Source organism: Papilio xuthus, unplaced genomic scaffold (genome assembly GCF_000836235.2).
Source record: "Papilio xuthus unplaced genomic scaffold, Pxut_1.1 DF828177.1, whole genome shotgun sequence".
In the NCBI taxonomy this organism is placed as follows: Eukaryota; Metazoa; Arthropoda; class Insecta; order Lepidoptera; family Papilionidae; genus Papilio; species Papilio xuthus.
The window spans coordinates 2,475,619-2,498,378 of record NW_013530472.1 but is presented as its reverse complement, the minus strand read 5'-3'; the positions used below and the strand labels follow the sequence as shown (position 1 = coordinate 2,498,378).

Below are 22,760 nucleotides of genomic sequence, written 5' to 3'. Positions count from 1 at the left end.
CTGTTCGGTAGAAAATAGTAAATAAAAAAAAGCTAAAACTCGTTGAAGTTGTCTTGTCTTTTTGAGTAAATTTAAATGTCAAAACAATAATGGCCGGTTCTGGCAGAATATTCGGTTAGCTTTTGCACTGCTGTTGAAATTGCATTAAAAGTTGTGCTGCCACTTGTATGTAAATATATTTTTTAATTATTTGATCGAGTAATTAGTTTTATAGCTATGTATGTGTAGTGACTGTGGCGTACAATGTTTCTATTTGATGTCAAATATAAGTTGTTTTACAAGACACCATTCTCAATATCTGCCTCTTTTTTGAACGTCTAAGAGTTAGTGATTGCATAAGATGCCCGGTTAATTTAAAATATAAATATGACTTACTTCAATGTTACTCATATTAGTCTGGTATTAAGAACATGCTTGAAATTAAATCGCGGATTTGTTACACATGCGTCAATAAAGCATAGCTTCAATATAAATTTCCAAAGACTCTTTGGTTACGTTCCTATATGTAGCCGTCTTATCCACACTTCAAAATCTAACGGGCAGACGCAAAAGGATGGTATCACTCTTCTCCCATCACCGCAGGAGGTAAGTGCATTAAAATCCACAACAATTTCTTTTATATATGTTGTTACTAAAAATAGATACACTGTTTTGCCCTATGACGAATTTGGTAGTCATGGTAAAATAAAACAATAAAGATTTCTAATTCTGCAGCCTACATAGCTTTACTGATGAAGAATTCCATAGTAATTTTTTTGTCTAATATAGGTGACACTTATTCTTCGTAAAAATGAGTTCAACAAAGAATTTGCCTCGGGATCCATCAAGTCATATGATTCAAATCAGTTGGCCTCAAATGATCCCATTGAAGATACAAGATGTGAAGGACAGTGCAAGCTGACACCAGGTATAAGCTTTGTTAATTATGATATATCTAAAACATAGAGTCCATCATCCAGTTTTGACGTCACCATCGCAAATTTTTAATAATATGGAAAACAAGTGTGTGGCCTTCTGAGTTCACCAAAAGTGAAGTGACCACCACCCATGGACAACTGCAATTGCAGATGAGTTGTCTACCTTTAATGAAGAAGAAGTGGAAACATAGGAATAGAATATTCTTATTTCCCCTCCTCCGCCAAATAAACTTGTCGCTCCCATCATTTCCTTATAAGATAAGGGTGAGAAAGGAATGTAGAGTTAGATTCTGCCTTCAGAAAACACTCGTCACATATAACATGGAGTTGCTTTCACTTTAAGCCTTCTGTGTGGTTGTGTTATTCTTCCTGCCCATCCATGCACCCAGCTTCATCCACCCGTGCAGAATTGACCACTGGTAAAATACTGTTTAAATGTGCAAATTATGGATTTACTAAAATGCTTTGCTCATAAGTGGCTGATCAACTTTGATGATTTATTCCTTAATTCTTTTTAATTCCTCGCAGGTGGAGTTCTGGGCAACAGCTAATACAAACATTGCTAGTATAAACATATTGCTTTTTATTTTAGAGGCAAGCCAATGCCATCCTAGATATATTTTCTTATCCCAGTATTATAACTGAAGGGTTTGATAGTTTGAATAATTCATTGCAGGTTTATTGATGGGTGTGTTTGATGGACATGGTGGTCCAGCTTGTGCGCAAGTAGTATCCAAAAGGTTGCTAGACTATGTTGCAGCGGCCATGCTTCCTACGGACACAATTAATGCAATTCTTAAGGAGCCACAAGGAGCTTTAGTGGATACATACAATGATAAAGTAAGTTTTTATATTAAAAATATATATGTCAAATTGCTATACTTCTTTCTTTAATATTTATATTTTGCTAACTTTGTATGTAAATAAACAAATATAAATACTGCAAGTTGACTGAGATAATGGTAAAACTGACCTTTTTATCACTATTTATATTATTATCACCCAGTTGGCCGCTGCACTTAGTCCCTCTTTTATCTACGTATAGCATTATTGTTTCTGAATATAACAATGTCAACTAGCTTACATTAAAAAGAGTAGCTAGTATTTGCAATTAGTTCTTATATTATATAATTTAATTTTCAGATAGAACTTATAAATGATCTTAAAACAATATATGACAACAGCTTCAAAGAGTTTTTATTGGAGTTGGCAAGAACACCGAGAGATGATTCGAATGTGTACACAGCAATGGAGAAAGGAGTCTTACAGTTAGATAGTGATCTATCTAGAGAAGTTATTGAACCATTTTATAGTAATGGTGTAATAAATCAGAAGACATTATCTGTGGCTTTATCAGGGGCAGTGGTCTGCATATCTTATATAGATGGACCTCATTTATATGTAGCCAACATTGGAGATTGTAATGCAGTGTTGGGTACATTGACTGATGATAATGAATGGATAGCTAAAAAGATTACCAAAGAACACAATTCAGAAAATTTCGATGAATTGAAACGAATATGGAATGAGCATCCCGATGAGGAAAGAAAGACAGTGATTAGACGAGATAGACTGCTCGGTGAACTAGCTCCACTCCGTAGTATGGGTGATTATCGTTACAAATGGTCAACTGAGCTTCTGACTAAAGTAGCAGTGCCATGTGTTGGGGATAAAGCAATACCGGCGAATTATCACACACCTCCATATCTTACAGCAAAACCAGATATTTTCTATCACAGACTATCACCAAAGGATAAATTCCTAATTATAGCTTCAGATGGTTTATGGGACATGTTAACTCCCTTGCAGGCTGTTAAATTAGTTGGTGAACATATGAAAGGAAAAGTGTTTTATAATCCGCTTAAATTGCCGAAGAAGAATATACAGCTAGGAGATATTAATGAGCTGCTTCTTCATAGGAAAGAGAGTTTGAAGAGTAAACCGAAGGACAGGAATGCTGCAACACATTTAATAAGACATGCAATTGGTGGGACCGAGTATGGTATAGATCATTCTAGACTTGCTCATCTTCTCAGTCTGACACCAGATGTCAGTCGAATGTTCAGGGATGACATTACAGTCACAATTGCATATTTTGATTCGGAATTTCTCAGACAGTGTCCAGCTTAAAAAACAAAGACTATAAAAATCATTGTGCCTTGTATTTATTTTTGATACTGGAATAACTGACGAAAAATTTATAAAAATAAGCTAGAGGTTGATATAAAATTAATAATGTATATAATACAGTCAATTTTGCTAATAATTGTGTTAATTTAAAAATAATTTGTGATGTCAATTTATTATGTAGACTTGAGTAGCTGTTGCTATCTAAATATATGTTTATTTAAATGTATCGTCGCTTATTATTGTGTACGAAATTTTATTTAAGTGAGGTAAATGACGTGAAAATCAATATAAATATTGGATTCGATAAAACAAATCGGCTCAATTAAGAATCGAATATTGATAATTGACTTAAAGTCTGTGGGCCTAGCATAAATATTTATGACTATCTCCATCATATCATCATCGACAAAATTTGTATTAAAATTTGTGCTCTATCTGAAGTATTGTACACGAAAAATTTCATAGCAATCATGACATGTGAATTTGAATTGTGACAATAATGATATGAAGGCGTTTGTCACAAATATTCATTCTAGACCCGCTGATACTGTCTTGTCCATTTTAGTGTTTTTAATTTTTTTTTGTTTATTATTTAATTAGGTTAGGTTTTGATGAGATTTATGTAAGAAATATTTTTGTGTTGATTTCATTGTATAACAATATTGTGTGCAGTTTATATCCATTAATTTTACATTTATTACAATGTTTTTATATTGAAATTATATTTTGTTCAATAAATGTATCATGTATCATACATTTGATTTTATATGCTATTGTAATCATATATTTTAGTAAATAAATGTCTATGTATCAATTGTTTGGTTGCAGCATTCTTGAGAGTACAATAAAAGGAATTTTTAACTCATAACTATTATAATATTTATATTTTTAAATTGGTAGCAATAGAATAGAGAGAATGTACGCTGAAATTTTACAATTGAAACAATAATTAAAGCAATATAACTACCTCAATTACGTCTTTTTATTTCATTTATACAAAGTTGCAGCCTTTGTTATCTTACCAATACTAGATGGATGAATGTTTGTTAAAAGGTGTCTGCGGGCCGGCTCAATGAATCTTGATGAAATTTGGCATAGATGTAGAGCATAGTCTGGAAGAACATATAGACTACTTATTAAGTTTCTTCCGCTTAGGTGCAGACGGGGGCGACAGCTAGCCGTAATCGATATTCAATCAATTTTTATGTCATACAAAACACATTTAAGCAATCAAGAATATCAGACGAAATATTGCCTAGCGCACGAATTGCGATTTTTTTATATATTCATTGCTGTGACTCGTAACGTAAATGGACGACAACTCTAATCGTATTCTTTGCAGTCTCAAACGTGTATTTATTAAATCAAAATAATATATGATAATTACAGTCTAGGTAAATTTAAGATATTCTAATAATTAGAGGTTAGTAAATAAAACAAATTCATTTTATTTTAATGTCCTTTATTAATCAGTTATATTAAAAGTGAATAATACCATATTAGTTAAGTTTGTAAAGTTTGCAAATCGTAATAATTATGTACACAGAGAATTGATAGAGACAGATGTAGCAAACAGCCGCGGGAATGAACCGGAACAGGGAAGATGGAACGAAGACTGCTCTAAATATGATTAAATTTTAGACTGTTAGCTTTCAAATTAGATATCAAGTTCATATGAAAATTGAGTTCCCTTCGGCACCCATTTCCTTCCACGGCTGTATGCTGAAATGTTTAGAATGCCTAATTTCCTTTAAAAGTTACGAAACATTGTAGCGAACTAAATAATTCTTATCCTATTCTTAAGACTAATATTAAGTAATAAGGTGTAAGTGTAACTTAAATAACGTCGAATTTCTGAACAAATATTTCTTAAATATGAAAGTATGTTATTCAGATGAAAATCGTTCATTTTTGCGCCAAAACAATATGTAATGTGTATTATTTGAAGTAAAAATTTTTCAGTTCGCTACCAATGTTTCGATTTTATAATTAGCGTAAAAGAAACCCAAAATCCGAACCCATTATTAACAATTAATTAAATTATAATTAACATTTTGCAACTTAAAAATAAAGTAGCATGTTTTTTTATTATTTTCGAAAGTTGAAATAAAAAAAAGTAAAAGTAGTGTTTTAGTAAATAAAGAACCATACTAATATTCTACATTACATCTATTGAATGAATTTTGGCTACCGACTTCAACTATGATAATTTTAAGAATGAATACATTAATTCCATTATATTTTTGAATACGGATTCTAATTTAAACATCTACAATCATCTTAAGGGAATTAATTTTACTATAAATATCGGCATTATTGCCATTGCAAGGTAAGTTATAGATAAAAGTACAAAAGATTCAGATATAGTAATTGAAGACGTAAAATAAACTGCTTGCGTGTAAAATTTAGTTCAAACAAAGTGTTGCAAGTTTGTTAAAAAGAAGTACAATCTTAACATAAGAAAATTGTTTCTATAGCAAATTAAAATGAGATGTAAATCTCACAAATGTTCATTCGTCACAAAATGTTTCAATCAATCGTCTATAATGCTTGGTTTACATCGTCCCAGTACAGTGGGACAGTAGGGCTGGCCTGGGATGAACTAATGTGACTCACTGACGCCAGTTAGTGCTTAAATTAAGCCAGTTGTATACCAGCGGGGATTTTGATCGTTACTGCCTCAGTATACTGGCACAATATAAACAAGACATAAGTCCTAAAGGCGTCTGAGCCATTAAATTTCTTTTTTATTCTAATCACAAGTGAAATCACGCAGAACCATCTACTTATATCTAGACAAAATGCACAGCCCGCAAAATTTTGTCCTACTCTCTATCATTCCAAATTGTCAACAATTTCTACAAACATCGTCAAAAGACAAAAATTGACTTGAAAACCATCGTTACACTTTATTACTTCAAAACGCCTTTTAAGTTTGTTAAATTATTCAAAACTGTAAAACCAATGATTTCACCGAATTATGCTTGAATTAAATGAACAATTTTTTACTATAGTTATAAAGCAGTTCTTATCAGTAAATTCTTAATATTAAATTACATTAGTACGAACGATGAGAAATTCTTAAGGGAAATATCCAAAAGTCCTCCAAAATATAAACATGTTGGTAAATTTTGCCGGTTTGTTTTATTCTGTTTCCATCGCCGACTAATATATAAAACTTATTGTTATATTACTTTGAAAAAAATTGAGACATACATGTCTCGTTAATTGCGACCAACAGTGTGAATTTTCATTTACTTATTTTTCTTTATGGATTAGATCATTTTAGCAAATACAAACATAACCTTTATTTAAAATTTAAAAAAAATCCCTCTGTCTCTGTGTGCAATGGATCTACTAGCGCCCGTTTTTGTTTTTCATTAATTCTGGTTAATATTTGATATTATATCGGCGTCATATTAATAAAGAGTTTTCAATATTTAACTTAATTTACGATTAGTGAAATCCGCAAGGTTTTCCTTATTACCCCAAATTTTCAAAGATATTGGGGCTTAAATATTGTATACTTATTATCTTATAATAAAAACGTTTTTACAATTTTTATTTCTTTGAATTTATGAACAATTTTTTTGTAAATGGGAGATTCATTATAGTGATCGTATAAACAACGTTATTCGTGAATACAATCTAAATGGTGTGTAATGTTTAAGTCATTGAGCGATCGTGAATTCCGCCAGTTTGTAATCAGTCTAGGTAAATTATAAAGATTGGTAAATTGCGTATCGAAGGAATTTAATCACATTAGGCCCCCACACACTAGAGACTTCGCCCGATAGTTTAATTGTTCGCTTAAACAGTATGAACTTTCATAAAGGTGCGCACATTTCACCGATTACATGCTGATAGTGATTAAGCGCAGAATCAGATCGAAATATCGAGCGACTAAAAGTCTCCAGTGTGCGTGGCCTTTAAACCAAGTCTTTACAACTAGCCTAGGATACTTACAAAGGGTAGGAATTCATGTTCGATGTGTGGCATATAAATGGAATTTAAAAATTTCATGTAGTGATGTTTGATGGTCGATTTTATTCTAGGTATTAAAGATGGATAAAACGTGTATTAGTAAGAGTTTAAAATAATTGTGTACATAATTTATTTCGGCTTTAAAGCCTAAGTTCTCTCTCAACCGGATTTTGTATTTTAATGAGATTTGGCTACGTTGAGCATACAAGGCAGCATTAGGTATTGCATGATGTGTACCTATAACGCAGAAAATAAAGCAAATTCGAAATAAAATACAAACAGTAAATTATAAAATGAAAAATAATAACTTAGAAAGAATATTTCGACCCTAGGACAAACTCGTTAATTTTTTCAATTCAAGTTATTTACAGTGACAACCATTTATTTGTCCACTAGCAGTTGTTTAAACTTTCCAATGAGATCTCCCAGTATTCATTCATTCGTTGTTTTTATACCAATTTCAATAACGACAATTCAGATTCCCAAACATTTACTTACTATTCAAACTCATACGAGTTTGCAATCCCCGAAAACTCATTCGAGTAAAGTATACGACTAACAGTAACATATTGTCATAAAAATTTAACGAATTTTTATTTCCTTAATTTAAATTTTCCATTTTCTCATTCACTACTTGCTTTAGAAGCATAAAAAGACGATTTCAGAAATAAAGGAGAGAAGAAAAGAAATCAAGAATTGCGAAAACTAAGACAAGCAAAGATAGTAGACAGTAGATTAGCTGCCTATGTGAAAGTGAAATCCGGTGAGAGGATAATCGTGGATTAATCGCCCCCAAGAGACAACGCCTGAACAATGCGCGGGTCGGCCTTGCTGCCCTCGCGGAATTCCTCAAGCGTTAGCCGATCATCATGGTTCTTGTCCATCTGGTCGAAGATCTTATCGACGCGCTTCTGGGGCGTATTCTCGTCTTCCGGCTGAGGGCTTTGACCCTGAAAAGAAAAGGTAAAGAAAAAATAGTTGATGATAATCAAAACCCTTAGCCTAACGCTACTTTTGTAATAATTCTAATAAAATTTGTGTTATGTTATAAAGGTATACGTACCACCATTTGATAGATTGCGTCGACTATGTTGTACATTTCGTCCCGAGTGATGTAACCATCATTGTCGACGTCGTAGAGACGAAATGCCCCTGAAAAATCAGTTATTCTATGTATGTAAAAAGTATAAAAGTATTTGAACAACGGATAAAACGGCAATATAATAGTGTATGTACAATTACTGCCAAAACAGTACAGTTCTGTATATGTTTTTTTTAAAAACGAGGGAAGGAAGGACTCTTATTTTTTTATTTTGTATATTTGTAATATGTAGTAAAAAATGTAGGCTGTATTATAGTTGCTGGCCATGTTCATGCGCATGCTCGGATTTTGAGGTCTGAGGATAAAGCAGAGGCAAGGTTAGTGCGCAACAAGCGTATGTCGGTCACGCTTGTCGATCGCCCGCTGGCGTACCTGGCTGCAGGCCACGATGCAAGCGGCTGCGAACCTTCGGTTACACATGGTCTGAACAAATAATCGATCTCGAACTAATCGTGTTTACTAACGTAATCTTTTAAACGATCTTAGATACACAATAGTAATTGAAATACCTCAACCATCATTTAGGGAGTAAGCGATCGTTTTTTATACCTACTCCTATACAAATTAAAAAGCTTTACTCGACCTCTTTATCCAATGAAGGACCAAATAATGGGTTCGACAAATTCTATTCACGATTTTTATAATTCTAATAGACATTATCATTAATTACAATTACATAGTTAGTGACCATTTCCAAATTGCTGGTTTGTAGTAATCGATAAGATCAGAACGAATAAGCATTTAATTTTTATGATAGTCGATTTAGTCATTAGACGTGCATAACCTACCATAAACTTCCACTATCGAAATATTGATATCGGTAATAAATAATTTTAGTTCTCTTTACGTCGCATACTATTTTCAATTAATATTTTCTAATAGAATAAAAACAGCTTATTACCCAAATATCTCAAAGTATATTTGGGTGTTGTACTTTTGTTTAAACGAAACGTTTTGCAGATTAATGGGCTAACATTTTGCTGATAGTTACGATAACTTACAGTGTAATTTCTCGTCGAGATTGCCCCGTGACGTCACTGATAGGGCTCGGATAAACTCCTCGAACTCGATCGAGCCATCCTGGAAAAAGTTAAATTACATTGTAAATTTCCTTCATAGTAATGATCGCTTTTACAGGAAGTTCCAACTGATTTTCTACTAAAATATATAAGGGTCATGCGGTAAATATATTTCTATTGATTCCAAAATTACAATAAAAGTTACTTAATTTATAAAAAACAGAAAAGAAAGGTTTTATTGATTAATTTTACTTATTATTTTACGCAAATCTCACGTAGTTACAATTTTAATAAATTTTTTTGATGACTTACGTTGTTTTCGTCGAATACCCGAAACACTAACGATGCAAATTTACTCGGATCTCCTTGAGGGAAGAACTGCTTGTAGATCTTAATGAAGCCCTACAAATTTAACCACATTAAAATAATTATTTATAACACTTTGATACATTCAGAGTAATGCTTAGTTTACATTAATTTGACCTAGTACAGTAGGATAGTTGCGCTGGCTTGCCATGGATTGTTATAGCTCACTGGCGTCAGTTAGTGTTTGCATTGAGCCAAGCCAGCGCTACTGTCCTAATGTAGCTTTAGCTTACACATGCGTCCATCTGTTAACCCTTTTATCTGATGCTAATATTGAACATTAATTGTCATGGCTTTTGAAATATCATAAAATCGAGTTTCGCATCTAAATTTATTATATTAAAAAATCACCATCTGAAATCTTTGTTGTTTTAAACAGTAAGGGAGGAAGGACAACCGAAATACAATCTCTTTTTTCTTGAACTCTTTTATTAGGGATTAATTGTGTCTTTGTAATGTCGTACCTGTTCCGTCAGAAGGCCATTCGGGCAGTCTTTGAGAAAGCCTTTGTGCCTGGAATAAAAAAAAGAAAAATGTTAATGAAGTGCCTTGTTGAAGCGAGACTGCTAATTATTTTATTTTTTAATTTGTAAGCTCACCAAAGGCGTATCTCCTTCTCCGTAACTGAAACAAGAAAAAAACACTGCGTTATAATTTTCAAGATAATATACGTATTTCTCATTTTTACTTGACTTGTAAACATACAAAAGTCACGTTAAATATATGGCGAGCATTACACGAAAATTGACAGACGGAGTAAAAAAAAAAAATAGGCTAGACAAATAGAAGTCGATAATGACATGCAACGCATCTGTAATTTCGGACGACTATGGTCAGCGATGGCTACGCTGTTACGCCGTATGAGGTGACCGCATCACGATAAAAAAGACAGTTTCGTAATGAACAAAAATACAAGTGTACCCGTGGTGTTAAATTTGGCTTTTAGAGATATCCTAAACGATCTCTAATAACCAAAATTCTTAAAACTTTACCAAAATATTAAAATGTTCCTAAAATTGTTTTAACGATAAGTGTCAGTGAGATATATCTTGGGGTATAATTCTGGCGAACTATAAAATTACATCTTCACTATATTTGATAGTAGACTGAAGTTATGTAATAAAGTTTCTCAAGTCCATTATCGCACCACCGTGAAATTGGACAGTTTTCATAAATGTATATCCAATGAAAATCTGCTTATCGGACATTAACTATTTTTGAAATATATCATTACTTATTTTATAAAATACCAAACACTTAATCGCATGGAATTCAAAAAAAACTATATTAGTGGTACCTATGTTTATAATATATAGTTACGAGGTACCTAACATCCATACATCCTTTTTTGATGTAAAAGTTTAGCTTAAAGGTGAAGGGCTCAGTTATGTGCTAAGAAAATTACTACTAAAGAAGTAGCATTTAACCATGTTAACGCACATTATTAATAAAATTATATGTAAAATACATTTTAAATATCATCATTTATTTTTCAAATCTAACCAGCTTTTACGACCCCCGCGTCGAGTTTAAAATATTATAAGAATAAAAGTTAATCAAACGATAATATTGTGGTAGTAAAATGGAGCCGAAAGATCCGGGAGCATTAACGTTCGCGGTCTTGCGATACTTTTGTGCCGGGTTTTTTTCGACTCTTTTCCGGCGACCAAGTAGCAATATTTAAAATTGAACGAAGCCCAATTGCGTCCTGAGAATTTAGTATTTTGTGGCTGGCTTTATTAAATTTTTAGATTATGTTGCCTTTTATTTATACTCCGAGTGGTAATATTATTCGAGGCGGTGTTTGTAATGAAAGTAAGGTTATGAGATTAGTCGGACCTTTAACGACAGTTATGAAGAGTTATTTAAGAACTGGTAAAATTAGGATATAAGCTTGGTAAATAAAACTTTCACTCAGATTTGGTCTCCAACAAAAAGATAGCAAAAAATTTGCATTATATTTTTTGGAAATTTGAGCACAGCAGACTACAGAAATTTGTCAAGATTCCATCTAAGGTTTAGATGTATCTTAAGTTTTAAAGCATTAACCGCGAGTTTCTAAGATCAAATCTCTGTATAAAAGTATCATCATCCGTGTCATTATCTTTGACAAAACAGAGACACCAATATGTTTTAAACGGAGATTTAGAGCTCAGAAACCCACCGTAAGTGAAACAGCCCTTAATTTTATTGACATAATATTATTGGATTGACAAATAACACTTTCACGAATGGGCATAACTATGACGATCTCTTTTTTTTTTATTGATGTTTAACATAATTTAATAAATATTATAATATATTCTAGATTTTGTCAAACCCAGTAAATAAATTATGACTTTACGTAATCTTCATAACTTTAGGGCTGTTCGATTTCTCTGCAGTAAGCTTTAGCGGATCTTTACTCCTGATTTTTTTATTTTTATCAATGTACCTTTAGGTCCTGACTTTATTATACGGGTTAGTGATTTCGAGCTAATTAGTAAAATAGATGAATTAACATACGCCCTATTAATTTTGAAATTCCAATCTAAATTAGCATTACTATTATGAAAACATCAATAAAATTCAAATTGAAATTTAAAATTACGTTTCCGCTAATTCTAATCACTATATACCATATCTTATTTTTTTTTTCTTAGTGGAAGATTTGAAATGTAATATTTATGCAGAATATATTAATTTGGAGGCATATAATTTGTATGGGGAAAGTATATCTATATAGTCTTGTCCACATGCGAAGTTAAACTCATTTCAATGGTGACACTTCAGAGGAAAATGGCTGTTGTTTTGGTTCGTGAGTTTTTAAAATCTGATATATTTTTAACTAGTCTTTTTACTAAAAAAATATTATTGGGGGTATGTTTATCAAACTAAATGACTTTACTTTACAGTGTTCCAAATTTCTTTCAGGTTACAATATTTGCGTTTTTGGTGAGTGGAACACTTGCCGGATATGTGTACCCAAAACCTACAATACCGTTTAATTTACCTATAAACAGGCCAATCAATCATGATGCAGCGAAAGAATTTTTATCTCAATCAAATGAGAAGGCTGTGTCATATTCAATACCTATAGAAGAATATCATTATTTGAAACAACACAAAGCAGAGCATCAAACTTCCAATGAGGCCCAGACTAATAGCTTTAGAAATGGAGAAAATTTATTATTATTAGAGAAAATAATAAAACATTACGATAATGGTTTTACAAACTTAGAAGAAACAGGAATAGATCACATTGAGAATACAAATGGCAATGGAATAGCCGAAGAAGTACTACAGCAAACAGGATCTCCAAATATCGTTTCTATTAATGAAACACCAATTGTTAATGTAATTCCTAGTGTTAACCCTGTTCTCATACAAAATGTGATTCCCCAAACTGAGAATTACGTCCAACATAATGTGGTACAAAACATTGTAGAACCAGTTATAAATAAACATATTTATTTCCATGTACCACCTCCAGATATCGAAGAACCAATAGTCCAACGCCTGCCTAATCCAATAAAGAAGACATACAAGATAATATTCATAAAAGTGCCATCTCAAGAATCATCAAATAATGCGAGAATTCAACAAGCTATAAACAATCAAATCAATCAGAACTCTGCTGTTTCGGAAAAGACTTTAATATATGTGCTAGCGAAGAAACCAGAACCCGTGCAGATTTTACCGCCGCCACCGCCCACTCCATCCCAGCACGAAGTGTTATTCGTGAATTATAGAGGGAAACAGAATAGTGCGCCTTTACCAATAGCCAGTGAATTGTTTCAAGGAAATTCTGCGCTAAGTCAAACTGAGAATTTACGACTTGGATTGGTTAACGGCCAAATATAAGGTAGATAGATTTAAGGCATTTTATTTTGCTTAAAATAGTCATATGATACTATTTTTGTTTTTAATGTTATTATTAGTAGAATGAAACATTCAAGCCAAATATTTACAATCTTAGTAATAAGCATTAACAGTAATGTTGGATAAGCTTTAATCTCCACTTTTCCGTAATTTTGTACTGTAAATTTATTTTTAAAGTTTCAAATTCATTACATATTAATTTTATCAAAGTATGTAAATTTTTTTTATTGGACAGTGATTAAAAATCTATAAAACCGTCCAGGAAATTAATTAACTCGCTGGGACAAATAGCGGTAAAAATAATAGCTTATGATATCCATATGTATTAAAGTGCAACATTTTTAGTGAAAATGGAAGGTGGTCTTGTAAAATTTTATTATTAAATAATACACTTTGTGTTTGTTTTAAAGAATAATCACAATTATTGGATACCCACGATGTCTGCTTAACATCAAAATGTACTACGCATTAAAATCATTAAACTACAAACTCTTGGTTAATATTTTTGCCCAGCCGCGGATGTCATATTTACAATTTGTTGTACCAAAATATATATATTCTGGTTTTGCTTTGCGCATATAAATTGTTGTTTACTACTATCATTTATCAAACACTAAAGAAATAATTGTTTTGTTGTGTTAGAATAAAAATTGCCTTCAACATTATTTGCATGCGATGTGTTAAATTAACATTTTAAAATATGCATATCCCAATAAACTATAAAAACTTCCATAATCATTCGCAGATGTGTCATAATGAATGACATAATCATGTTATGTAATCGAGAAAATTTGATTGCCGCATCAAAAATATTCTCAAGAATTTGGACCGCATCCGAGCCTCAAAGTAGCTAACGTTTTAGTTATAACTTTGAATCAAATATAGAACATTTGATTTGGCACGTCTGAAACAAGAGTATTCTTTTTTACGTGAGAAGTTAAAGGCTGGTTTCTATACGTTCTTTCACAAGGACACACAAATAACTGTCAAAAATGTCATATCTATCTATGTATTCCTAAATTGAATTTCGTAAATTCACCGCCGGCAAAGATCGGTGGCAAAAATAAATCCCTACAGACCTGTTTATTGTATTGCATAATCCCTTTTTCTATCGAATATCGAATACTGGTAGACCTCGTCAAATGGATTTTTATTTGGATGCGCAAATAGAGTATTGTGCCAAGAAATGTGTTTTCATCCAGTTTTGGCTGAAACACTAAAATGTACAGCATACCGATTTATTTATGACATATCCTTATAAGTATACATAATGTTCGTATGTCTCAATCATATCGCACCTGGGAGTTAATTTATTACGACGCCTCTAAATAAAGTATTCTTTAGGAACCCGGACAGCCCTTAAGGCATCCTTGCATCCCGGCTGATTGCCCGACAAACTTATTAAATCCGTTAGGTATTTTTATATTAAATAAGCGAGTACTTGACGGAGATCCCACCTGATGTTAAATGATGATGTGGTCGAAAGATTGTACGATATTAAAACTACATTAATAGCATAAATAAAAAATATTAAGTTACGATAGCTCAAAAAATGCCACAAGATATTTATTGGACTGTATTTATGTATGTAATTCTTTATGCCTAATAAGGTTTATTTTGTGAACAAACGAACCGAAGTAACAGTGTCTCTCTCACTTGGCCAAATAAATTTGTTGCGTTTTATTTATTTATTAGTAAAAATTAGCAGTTTTCATTTTCTAAATCCATGTAAATAAGACTTCGCTTCAACAAACCTAACTCGAATAACAGTAAAGAAAACAACCTTTATCATATATCACAGGGTAACTATATAATATATCTGCTCGATGTGGAAATAAAACTCGTGTAAGGGCGAAGAGGGGCGAAGGCTGACCTTTTGGAGCAAACGGAAATTGCACGTTATCTTTGCGATACAGGAATAGATGCCAGCGGCTATTGTCGGTGGGATTTCTGAATGACCTTTTCAATTAAAAAACTTGGTAGAAATACGATGGCATATTTTTTGTTACTTATTTTTTATGTATATTATGTATTTGTTAAGTTAAATAAATAAAAAGCTTTTGTTTTATTATATATTTTCTTTTTCGTATAATATTAGTAAAATAGTGAAGTCAACCAATCCGCACTGGGCCAGCGTGGTTGACTATGATCTGGTCACCCCTAACTTAGGATAGCTTCAGTGGGGACATAAAGTGACCTGATGATTATGATTAGTAATAAAATAATTAATAAACTGTTCTTGTTAGTGGTAAGTTACTGAGCACAACAAAATAACTTAAAAGATTTATTTCAACACATTTTTAATTCTACGTAGCCTTTGTGATATTTGTGCTTTTTAGTATCATACTGCGGTCGCTGTCGCATTGAAAATTATGTTGTCCCAAAAAAAAAAGGCTATAAAATCCAGCTTGCAGCCCACTTGGCAAGTTTTTAATTAAAACTATCACTTCTGACTGAATTGCATTTTGCTCATGACATTTTTTATTTAGAGAAACTTGGAGTAATGCTTTATTAATTATAATGGTCGTCTTTTGATTTTGTTCTTTATAAATAGCGCTAAATAATCTCGCGAACATCACAATTTGTGCGTAAAACTCATTAAATAAAATTCAAAACTTTAATGGTTTTAATGTAAATTACATTTACATTCATTAATTTATTTCAATGGATGTCATTTATGGGTAGTTTGAAGTACGTTCAAAGTTGAATTGGTATATTATATAAAACTAAAATTAAGGATAATTAAAAAGCGTTCGTTTTTATCTACAATATTTGTAAATATAATACAAAAAAAGTAATTCTAGACACGGAAGTAATCGCTACTATGCTAATTCGGGTACACGAGAAAATTATATTTTTTTCTGTCGTTTCAAAGCTGCAAAAATTTTATGTACCTAATACTTATTTCTTTGCCGCTGCAAATTCACAGATTGGGAAAATTAGTTGAAAACACAATTACTTAAGTATTTACCAGTATTTATTAAAATTAGTAAAAATTTATTTGTTGAAAAAACACAATATGTCAATTAAAGTACCAAAAAAAACTGATTCTATCCCTAAGACATTTGGGAAAGAATACTTGAGAAGAACTTACATACTTACGTACATAAAAACTTGCATAAATAGCTTTCGCACTGAACAGGTTTTTTTTATACCAGAAGGGGGCAAATGAGCAGCGGGAACACCGAGGTGTTCAACGACGCCCATGGGCATCAGCAATACCAGAGGAACCGCAGATGCGTTGCCGGGTTATACTAGTGAGCCGAGTTAATATATGCGCAAAAAACTAACAAGAGTTCCGAGTTTTAATATAAAGTATGCAATAAGCATGTTAAAATATATTAAAAAAGTAAATCGATATAGATATTCGTATGATGGTACATTTTGATTTCTCATATTGGATCTCCGTCGAATTCAAATGAATGCGGTTTTCGTTGCATCTTCTCAATATTTCCACAAAACGAAGTTGATTTAATCTGAGCTAGTCTATTTCTGATTTACCAAAGAGTATATTTATGCTCACATTCGATTTTGTAGTTTAATATAAAATATTTTCCAATCATAAATATGATTTCGAAAAATTTTATTTATTAAGATTTTTATTACCATTTATTACCTAACTTTTAGACATTAATTAGAATCCTTTGGTGCGAATGACGTGGTTTCGTTACAAAGTCCAGTGTTAGAATGAATAGTGGGGGGCTAGTGTTGCGTCAATACACTGGTGCATTTTCTGATTTTCTTCCTAACAAAACCTATTTAAAACTGTTGGAGACAAACATTATTATCATTAAACCATATTTTCATTGTTGTAACAACGATAAGAGTTTAACAAAATATTTTCAATCGAAGACATTTGAAAATGTTTTAAAGTAAACGCGGATTATTCGTTTTCTATAACCTATAAAATTTAGATGTGTAATTTCGGGAACGTTTTCGAAATAGCGCTTATCAACGGGCTATAAATGTGTTTCAATGCGTTTTATAGCTATCGCACGAAATGCAATTTACCCTTTATTTGAATTCGCTGTTGATTGTAATCAAGCTTGGAAACTTCGAATTGCTAGCGTACTATTAAATACTTTTAACTACGTAAAATGTACTTAATTTAATTACGTAAAATGTTCTTTATCTCATTCAATTGGTTTGCGAACGTTTTATTTTTAACGAATCCGGATAAACCAATTGAATCGGTAAAATAAATTCACCTTAAGAAAATTAAAAATTTGGTTTTACCAACTGAATGAATTAACATAAATTTTCTATCCTTAACAATCGCTCGATATGCAATTTGTGAAAATTCTTTACGTTTTGCAGTGCTAATATATCCGTTCACAAATCTAAAATTAAATAATTATTGATCATGAAATCCTTTGGCCGTTTGTGCATCCTTTAATTGCATTTTACTTATTGCATTCAGCTTCGTTTCATATTAGATATCTTATAACGTATCGGTAAGCTCAGAAAGATTTAATTAAAACAGAAAATGTTAGTAAATGGAAATTGACAACAGCGAGTGGAGGAAAGTAATTGCATAAATTCTTTTTCGAAATAATACAAAAGGGACCTGAGGTAGGGATTAAGAAACAAAAAGTGTCCTTAGGGAATTTAGGCTTAAGATAAATATGCTGTAAGGCCTAGAAGCCTAACACCACTACGAAAACTTATTACTATCTCGGCATTTTTAAGCAAAATAAGAAGGACAATGCTATATTTTTGCACCAAAGATTCGGCAGTGGAATTCAACGGTTAAATTACTTTGCAAAAGTTGAATAACTATTGGTACTCAACATTCAACACTGTTTCTTTGTTTTTTAAATCAATTTTTTCTTTAAGTCTTTTCAAATCGCTGTTATATTCAATAAATAATTTATTTATAATCTATAACAATGTCAATTGGTAGCATACATTTTGGTAATAATGGACTTCGTTTTGCAATTGCCCAATTTTTATAGCGCTAGAGGAAATTGAATTCGATTTCCCGTAAGTAAAGTAAAAAAAAAAAATGGTAATTTCAATTTACCGATTTAAGAGATACTATAAACTGCAACATGATAATTATTATTATCCAAAATCATTTCATAAATCTGGATTTATTATTATTCTATTTGCTACAATATTCTATATACGTTTAAAGAGACAAGTCTAAAAGGATTAGATATCGTTACTTTGATCCACTACAAAGAGTTGTGACCTCCGTTTTGGATTAATATCCAAGGTAGACAAACTTTTTACTTTCTCTGTATTCATTATTTATCACTTCTTGCTGCAAATTTTAAGCTCCTGCTATTTAAAAATAGCAATTTTTAGCATACAGAAATTTGCCTAGGAAGTTTTTGAGTATAAACATAAAACAAAATGCACAGTTTGTAATAAATAGTACCAGATTTACAATATAATTGTATTCATTTTTAATTAAACCAAGAAATAAAAAACTTCAACTTTAGTTCTTCATGTTGAATATTATTTTACGCAGTAGTCCAGTCCATTTCATTTAATGGTTTTAAATTGTCAGAACCAAATATCAGAACGATTAAACCTGAACGAAGTGCCAGTTGGATAAGCTAAAACCGTTAAAATACGAGTAAAATATCCAGGAAATATCAGTATTGTATAACGATCAGCCGCAGACGATGGACTTTTGTGCGATCCGACGAACATTTTTCACATTTACCTGCGATGACGTGCTACCATACACAAAAGGCACGCGGTCTTTTTCATCCCAACGTTTACTATACTTTTTCCAGGTGATATGACACGTAACATGTAAAAGCGTTATTTCGTTGACTTGATATTTTTAGCGTTTAAAATTTTTATCAAAGCCAGCTTTAAATATCGAACCGTGGGTTTCTGATACCAGAATCCCTGATTAAAATATATTGTTTTATGAGTGACGGTATGTTTTATATAGATATTTTGGTCTCAGAAACCAAAGATTAGAAAAATAGCTTAGTAAAACCTTTAAAATAAACCGCACTCACGAGTCTATTTTTTTAAAGGACGGATAGTCGTTTAGATTTCGACTTACTATCAATAAAACAAATTTGAAAAATGAAAATGTAACGAATTCAATAACATTCTTTATAAATTACCGCGACAATATAATCATGTCAGTACAACGTGTCAAAATTCGATAAATTCATCATAGATGCTAAACAAGCGCCATTTTAATAATGGTGACGAGAGGGTCACAGAGTTGTTTACGATTGAAACTTCCTCGAAGTCAGTTAAACATCCCTAGTCAGTAGTTAGCGTTTCAAAACAAATGTAACAATGAATCGTTTAGTTAGGTTTCAATGTAATAATGTACAGTGTACGCTTGACTTTCGTCCGCGCAATGCCAGAATGCCTGTGTTTTCTGTGCATCATAAAAGTGTAAGTACACGTGACTGAAAAATAATACCCTATTTGTGCTTAATGTAACAAAAATTATAAAAAAAATTAGTTAAGTTTGTACAGCAGCGTATATTTGGAACTTTTAACCTTGTTTTAAGCAGAATATATAATATATTTTTTTTTAATTTTCGACAGATTATCATCACGCTGCTGTTGCTGTGTTTTACAAATTATTCAATTGAAGGTATACCAATAAGTAACGGATTTAGTCTTAAATTCAATCCTATATCCCACAAGGAACCAATTAAGCCAAGATCATTTGGTGCGCTATTTGCAAAAATACCGCAAGAACTACCACGATCCGTGCATATTAACCAGGATCTGTCAGAAGCTGTTTTCGCGCATCCAGCAAATTTGGCGGATGGATGCACAAACCAGGTTGCTAAAATGGTATATCCGAAAAGTGTTACCAACAAATATATCAATGAAACACAAACACCGGAGACTGTAAATTTTATAAACTTACCTATTATAAGCCAACATGCAGAATCATATAATGTATTGGTCGCAACTGCACCAAAAAATATCAGAATAGGTCAAAAAAGGGACGCCTTGCCGACAGTGCTATATGTCGTTTTCCCAGGAGACGGTGAATCAAATGAAACTAGTAATATGAATTTACCAGCTATATACTTTGTAAATAAGGATGACGAGAAAGGTGATGTAACGAAAAAAGAAAAACTCGAACCGATATTTATAATAGATAGTAACCGTACAGTAACTGGCCTTAAGAGTAAAGAAGTGTCCAAGTTTGTTAGATTTAAAAATAAATTGCGAAATCTTTACGATAATACACCACATAACTAATTATAATTTACAATAAATTACGACCAATAAAATTCTTATTTTCTATTTTTATTATTTCCTTTATTCAAATATAATAGCTTCAAAAGTAAATAGTCTACTTTATTGACCTAAGTTGTTTTTATTTTAATCTCCTTCTATACTTACCTTTTAAATATCATATATGAAATTAATAAAACCAAAAACAATTAGCAAAAACATTTTTCACACTTACTTTAATTTGTTTCCTCGTTTAACTGTCGTGGATTTATTATAATTGTATCTTTTCAGTAATTGAAAATATTTAGTTACCTCCAACATTATCTTTAAACATCCTATGATTGTTTTACTGTCGAATACGTTATAGAAGCGGAACTATAAGATAATGGTGTACTTCACTTTATTTGATCTAACTGATGGACTTCCAGTCGTGTTATAAGATTCAAACTTTACGACCGCTGGTGTTGAGCTGCGAACGCATTCTGGAAAGTTGGATACTAAGTACCTCTTTGTGGGTGAAGTAAGTTCCATCACGATTATCCTACATTTATTTAACTAAATATATCTAGAATTGGAATAATGTTAATTACATTACAGTGCAGAGCAGTCTCTAAGACAGATTATTACTGTATTGATTTTAAGTGTGTGCGTTCAAAAATTAGGTGCACTGCATTGTTTTACTGTTCTGTGAAAGTACATAGACTGTTGAAAACCAGCGGCTTGGTAATATCGAATATACGTTGCACTCGATATTGCTGCGAACGACTGGATACGTCCAAACTAAATTGTTTTTTATTAACAAAGCTCACAATTGAACTGCTTTTGAATACTCTCAATTGAAGTTCACTCGCATCGTTTCCTTTGTATATTTTAGTTCCAGTTTTTTTTTGGAACAATATTATATCACTTAAACTGTACAGTTCAACTGTTCAGTTAAAAGTGAAGGTGATCTTAAACTATGTTACAAATTATTAACATATAAAAGATATAAGAAGATTACTTAAAGTGGAATCGATTATATCATAGTACAACCGTGAGAAATATTTTTTTTAATATACGTAAAATAGTACTACAAATTATATTCACACTGTAACTCGTTTTGTTTCCGTTATGTTAATGAATAGTAACAGAATTATGATAAGACGTATTCTGATGTTATAGTGACATAAAACATATTCCCTTAGCAAGAGTCGATTATTTATGATTCTGTATATAGTAAAGTCAGTTATAAATATTCAAAGGGAATAACATCGCTATATTGCCTTAACTTCAAAAGCTACACTGCAAAGGGAGTTTAAAAAAAGGACACGCCGATAGGTACTCGAAACGGTTCGCTACGAATAATTCATTCTAGTTTCTCAGTGATTCATATGCATTTAGAAATATATTGCCATACGGATAATTAGTATCATGCTTTGTGTATAAGAATGAATAATCCGAAACACAAGATGTTATTATATTTAAGATTTAGTCTTTTGATATTATTTTGGCATTGAGCTAAGTTAAGCTAGTTTCTTATAAAATTATTTTTATATAGTATTAAGACATGAACATAAGAAGCACTAATAAATATCATTTATCTCCTTCGCCTTTTCTCTGTCTACTTTCTAACTAAAATAAATGAGACTAGACTTCAAAATCTTACCGACACGTTACTTTCGAAATTCGATAATTAATTGATGTTTATCTAAAATCGAATAAATACGATTTTTATTATTATATTAAATGTATTACTAAAGCCGGCTACACACCTCAATTTTTAACTGAACAATCAAATTATATTTTTAAAACATACATTTGTAGGCTAAACTGTACATTTCTAAATTATAAAACTGTACAATTAGACTCTTACAGTATTGTAACAGGTATCATTTAATGAAATTAAAAATGAAGGTGTGTTAAGAGCTTAAATGAACACTTCGCTGTTCTATTGTTTTTAATACGACGTAATAACTCAATATCTGTTGCAATACTTTCAAAGTTAAAACACATAACGATATGTAATTCGATCAATCGCCAGCGAAAGTAACTGTTAAAGTAGCCATGTTATGTAAGTTATACACTTAACGGTCATTTGCATAATTAACTTTAAAGACAAGAAGCCGCATTGCCGAGTGTTAGTTACTCCAGTGCTCTAATACTTGTAGTAAAACCTATCGTGGTATCTCTTTTTTTAAGTGAGAGAACGTAATATATAGACAT

At 31.7% G+C, this 22,760-nt stretch overlaps 4 protein-coding genes across 8 annotated transcripts in view; 3 read left to right on the top strand and 1 right to left on the bottom strand.

Annotated features, from left to right (window-relative positions):
• Positions 1-67: 67 nt before the first annotated feature.
• LOC106113871 (pyruvate dehydrogenase [acetyl-transferring]-phosphatase 1-like protein, mitochondrial) lies at positions 68-4,000 on the top strand. Its single transcript, XM_013306915.1, has 4 exons — positions 68-585; positions 769-907; positions 1,594-1,757; positions 2,061-4,000. The coding sequence occupies exons 1-4, from the start codon at positions 367-369 to the stop codon at positions 3,045-3,047; spliced, it is 1,509 nt and encodes a 502-aa protein (XP_013162369.1). The 5' UTR covers positions 68-366; the 3' UTR covers positions 3,048-4,000.
• A 500-nt stretch (positions 4,001-4,500) lies between these two features.
• The window catches only part of LOC106113760 (frequenin-1), a 116,968-nt gene continuing 98,708 nt past the window's right edge, over positions 4,501-22,760 (bottom strand). For all 5 annotated transcript variants that reach the window (XM_013306680.1, XM_013306682.1, XM_013306683.1 and 2 more), the window contains 6 exons: positions 10,118-10,142; positions 9,983-10,031; positions 9,465-9,554; positions 9,135-9,213; positions 8,095-8,183; positions 4,501-7,981 (listed from right to left, as the gene is read on the bottom strand). In XM_013306680.1, the coding sequence (XP_013162134.1) occupies positions 7,814-7,981; positions 8,095-8,183; positions 9,135-9,213; positions 9,465-9,554; positions 9,983-10,031; positions 10,118-10,142 (500 nt within the window). In that variant the 3' untranslated portion in view covers positions 4,501-7,813. The remainder of the gene's footprint in view (positions 7,982-8,094; positions 8,184-9,134; positions 9,214-9,464; positions 9,555-9,982; positions 10,032-10,117; positions 10,143-22,760) is intronic.
• Positions 12,268-15,450, top strand: LOC106113758 (uncharacterized). Its single transcript, NM_001312736.1, is given in 2 exon segments — positions 12,268-12,311; positions 12,432-15,450. Coding segments are annotated over 2 exon segments (966 nt in total). The 5' UTR covers positions 12,268-12,275; the 3' UTR covers positions 13,362-15,450.
• On the top strand, positions 19,685-20,603 carry LOC106113759 (uncharacterized). Its single transcript, XM_013306678.1, has 2 exons — positions 19,685-19,754; positions 19,911-20,603. The coding sequence occupies exons 1-2, from the start codon at positions 19,725-19,727 to the stop codon at positions 20,580-20,582; spliced, it is 702 nt and encodes a 233-aa protein (XP_013162132.1). The 5' UTR covers positions 19,685-19,724; the 3' UTR covers positions 20,583-20,603.

Bases quoted from the DNA above. Each gene is read 5' to 3' on its own strand.
- LOC106113871 (XM_013306915.1), top strand. From the start codon at position 367: ATGACTTACTTCAATGTTACTCATATTAGTCTGGTATTAAGAACATGC. The intron at 908-1,593 runs GTATAAGCTTTG...AATTCATTGCAG, and splicing joins ACAGTGCAAGCTGACACCAG to GTTTATTGATGGGTGTGTTT. The intron at 1,758-2,060 runs GTAAGTTTTTAT...TTTAATTTTCAG, and splicing joins TGGATACATACAATGATAAA to ATAGAACTTATAAATGATCT.
- LOC106113759 (XM_013306678.1), top strand. From the start codon at position 19,725: ATGCCTGTGTTTTCTGTGCATCATAAAAGT. The intron at 19,755-19,910 runs GTAAGTACACGT...AATTTTCGACAG, and splicing joins TTTCTGTGCATCATAAAAGT to ATTATCATCACGCTGCTGTT.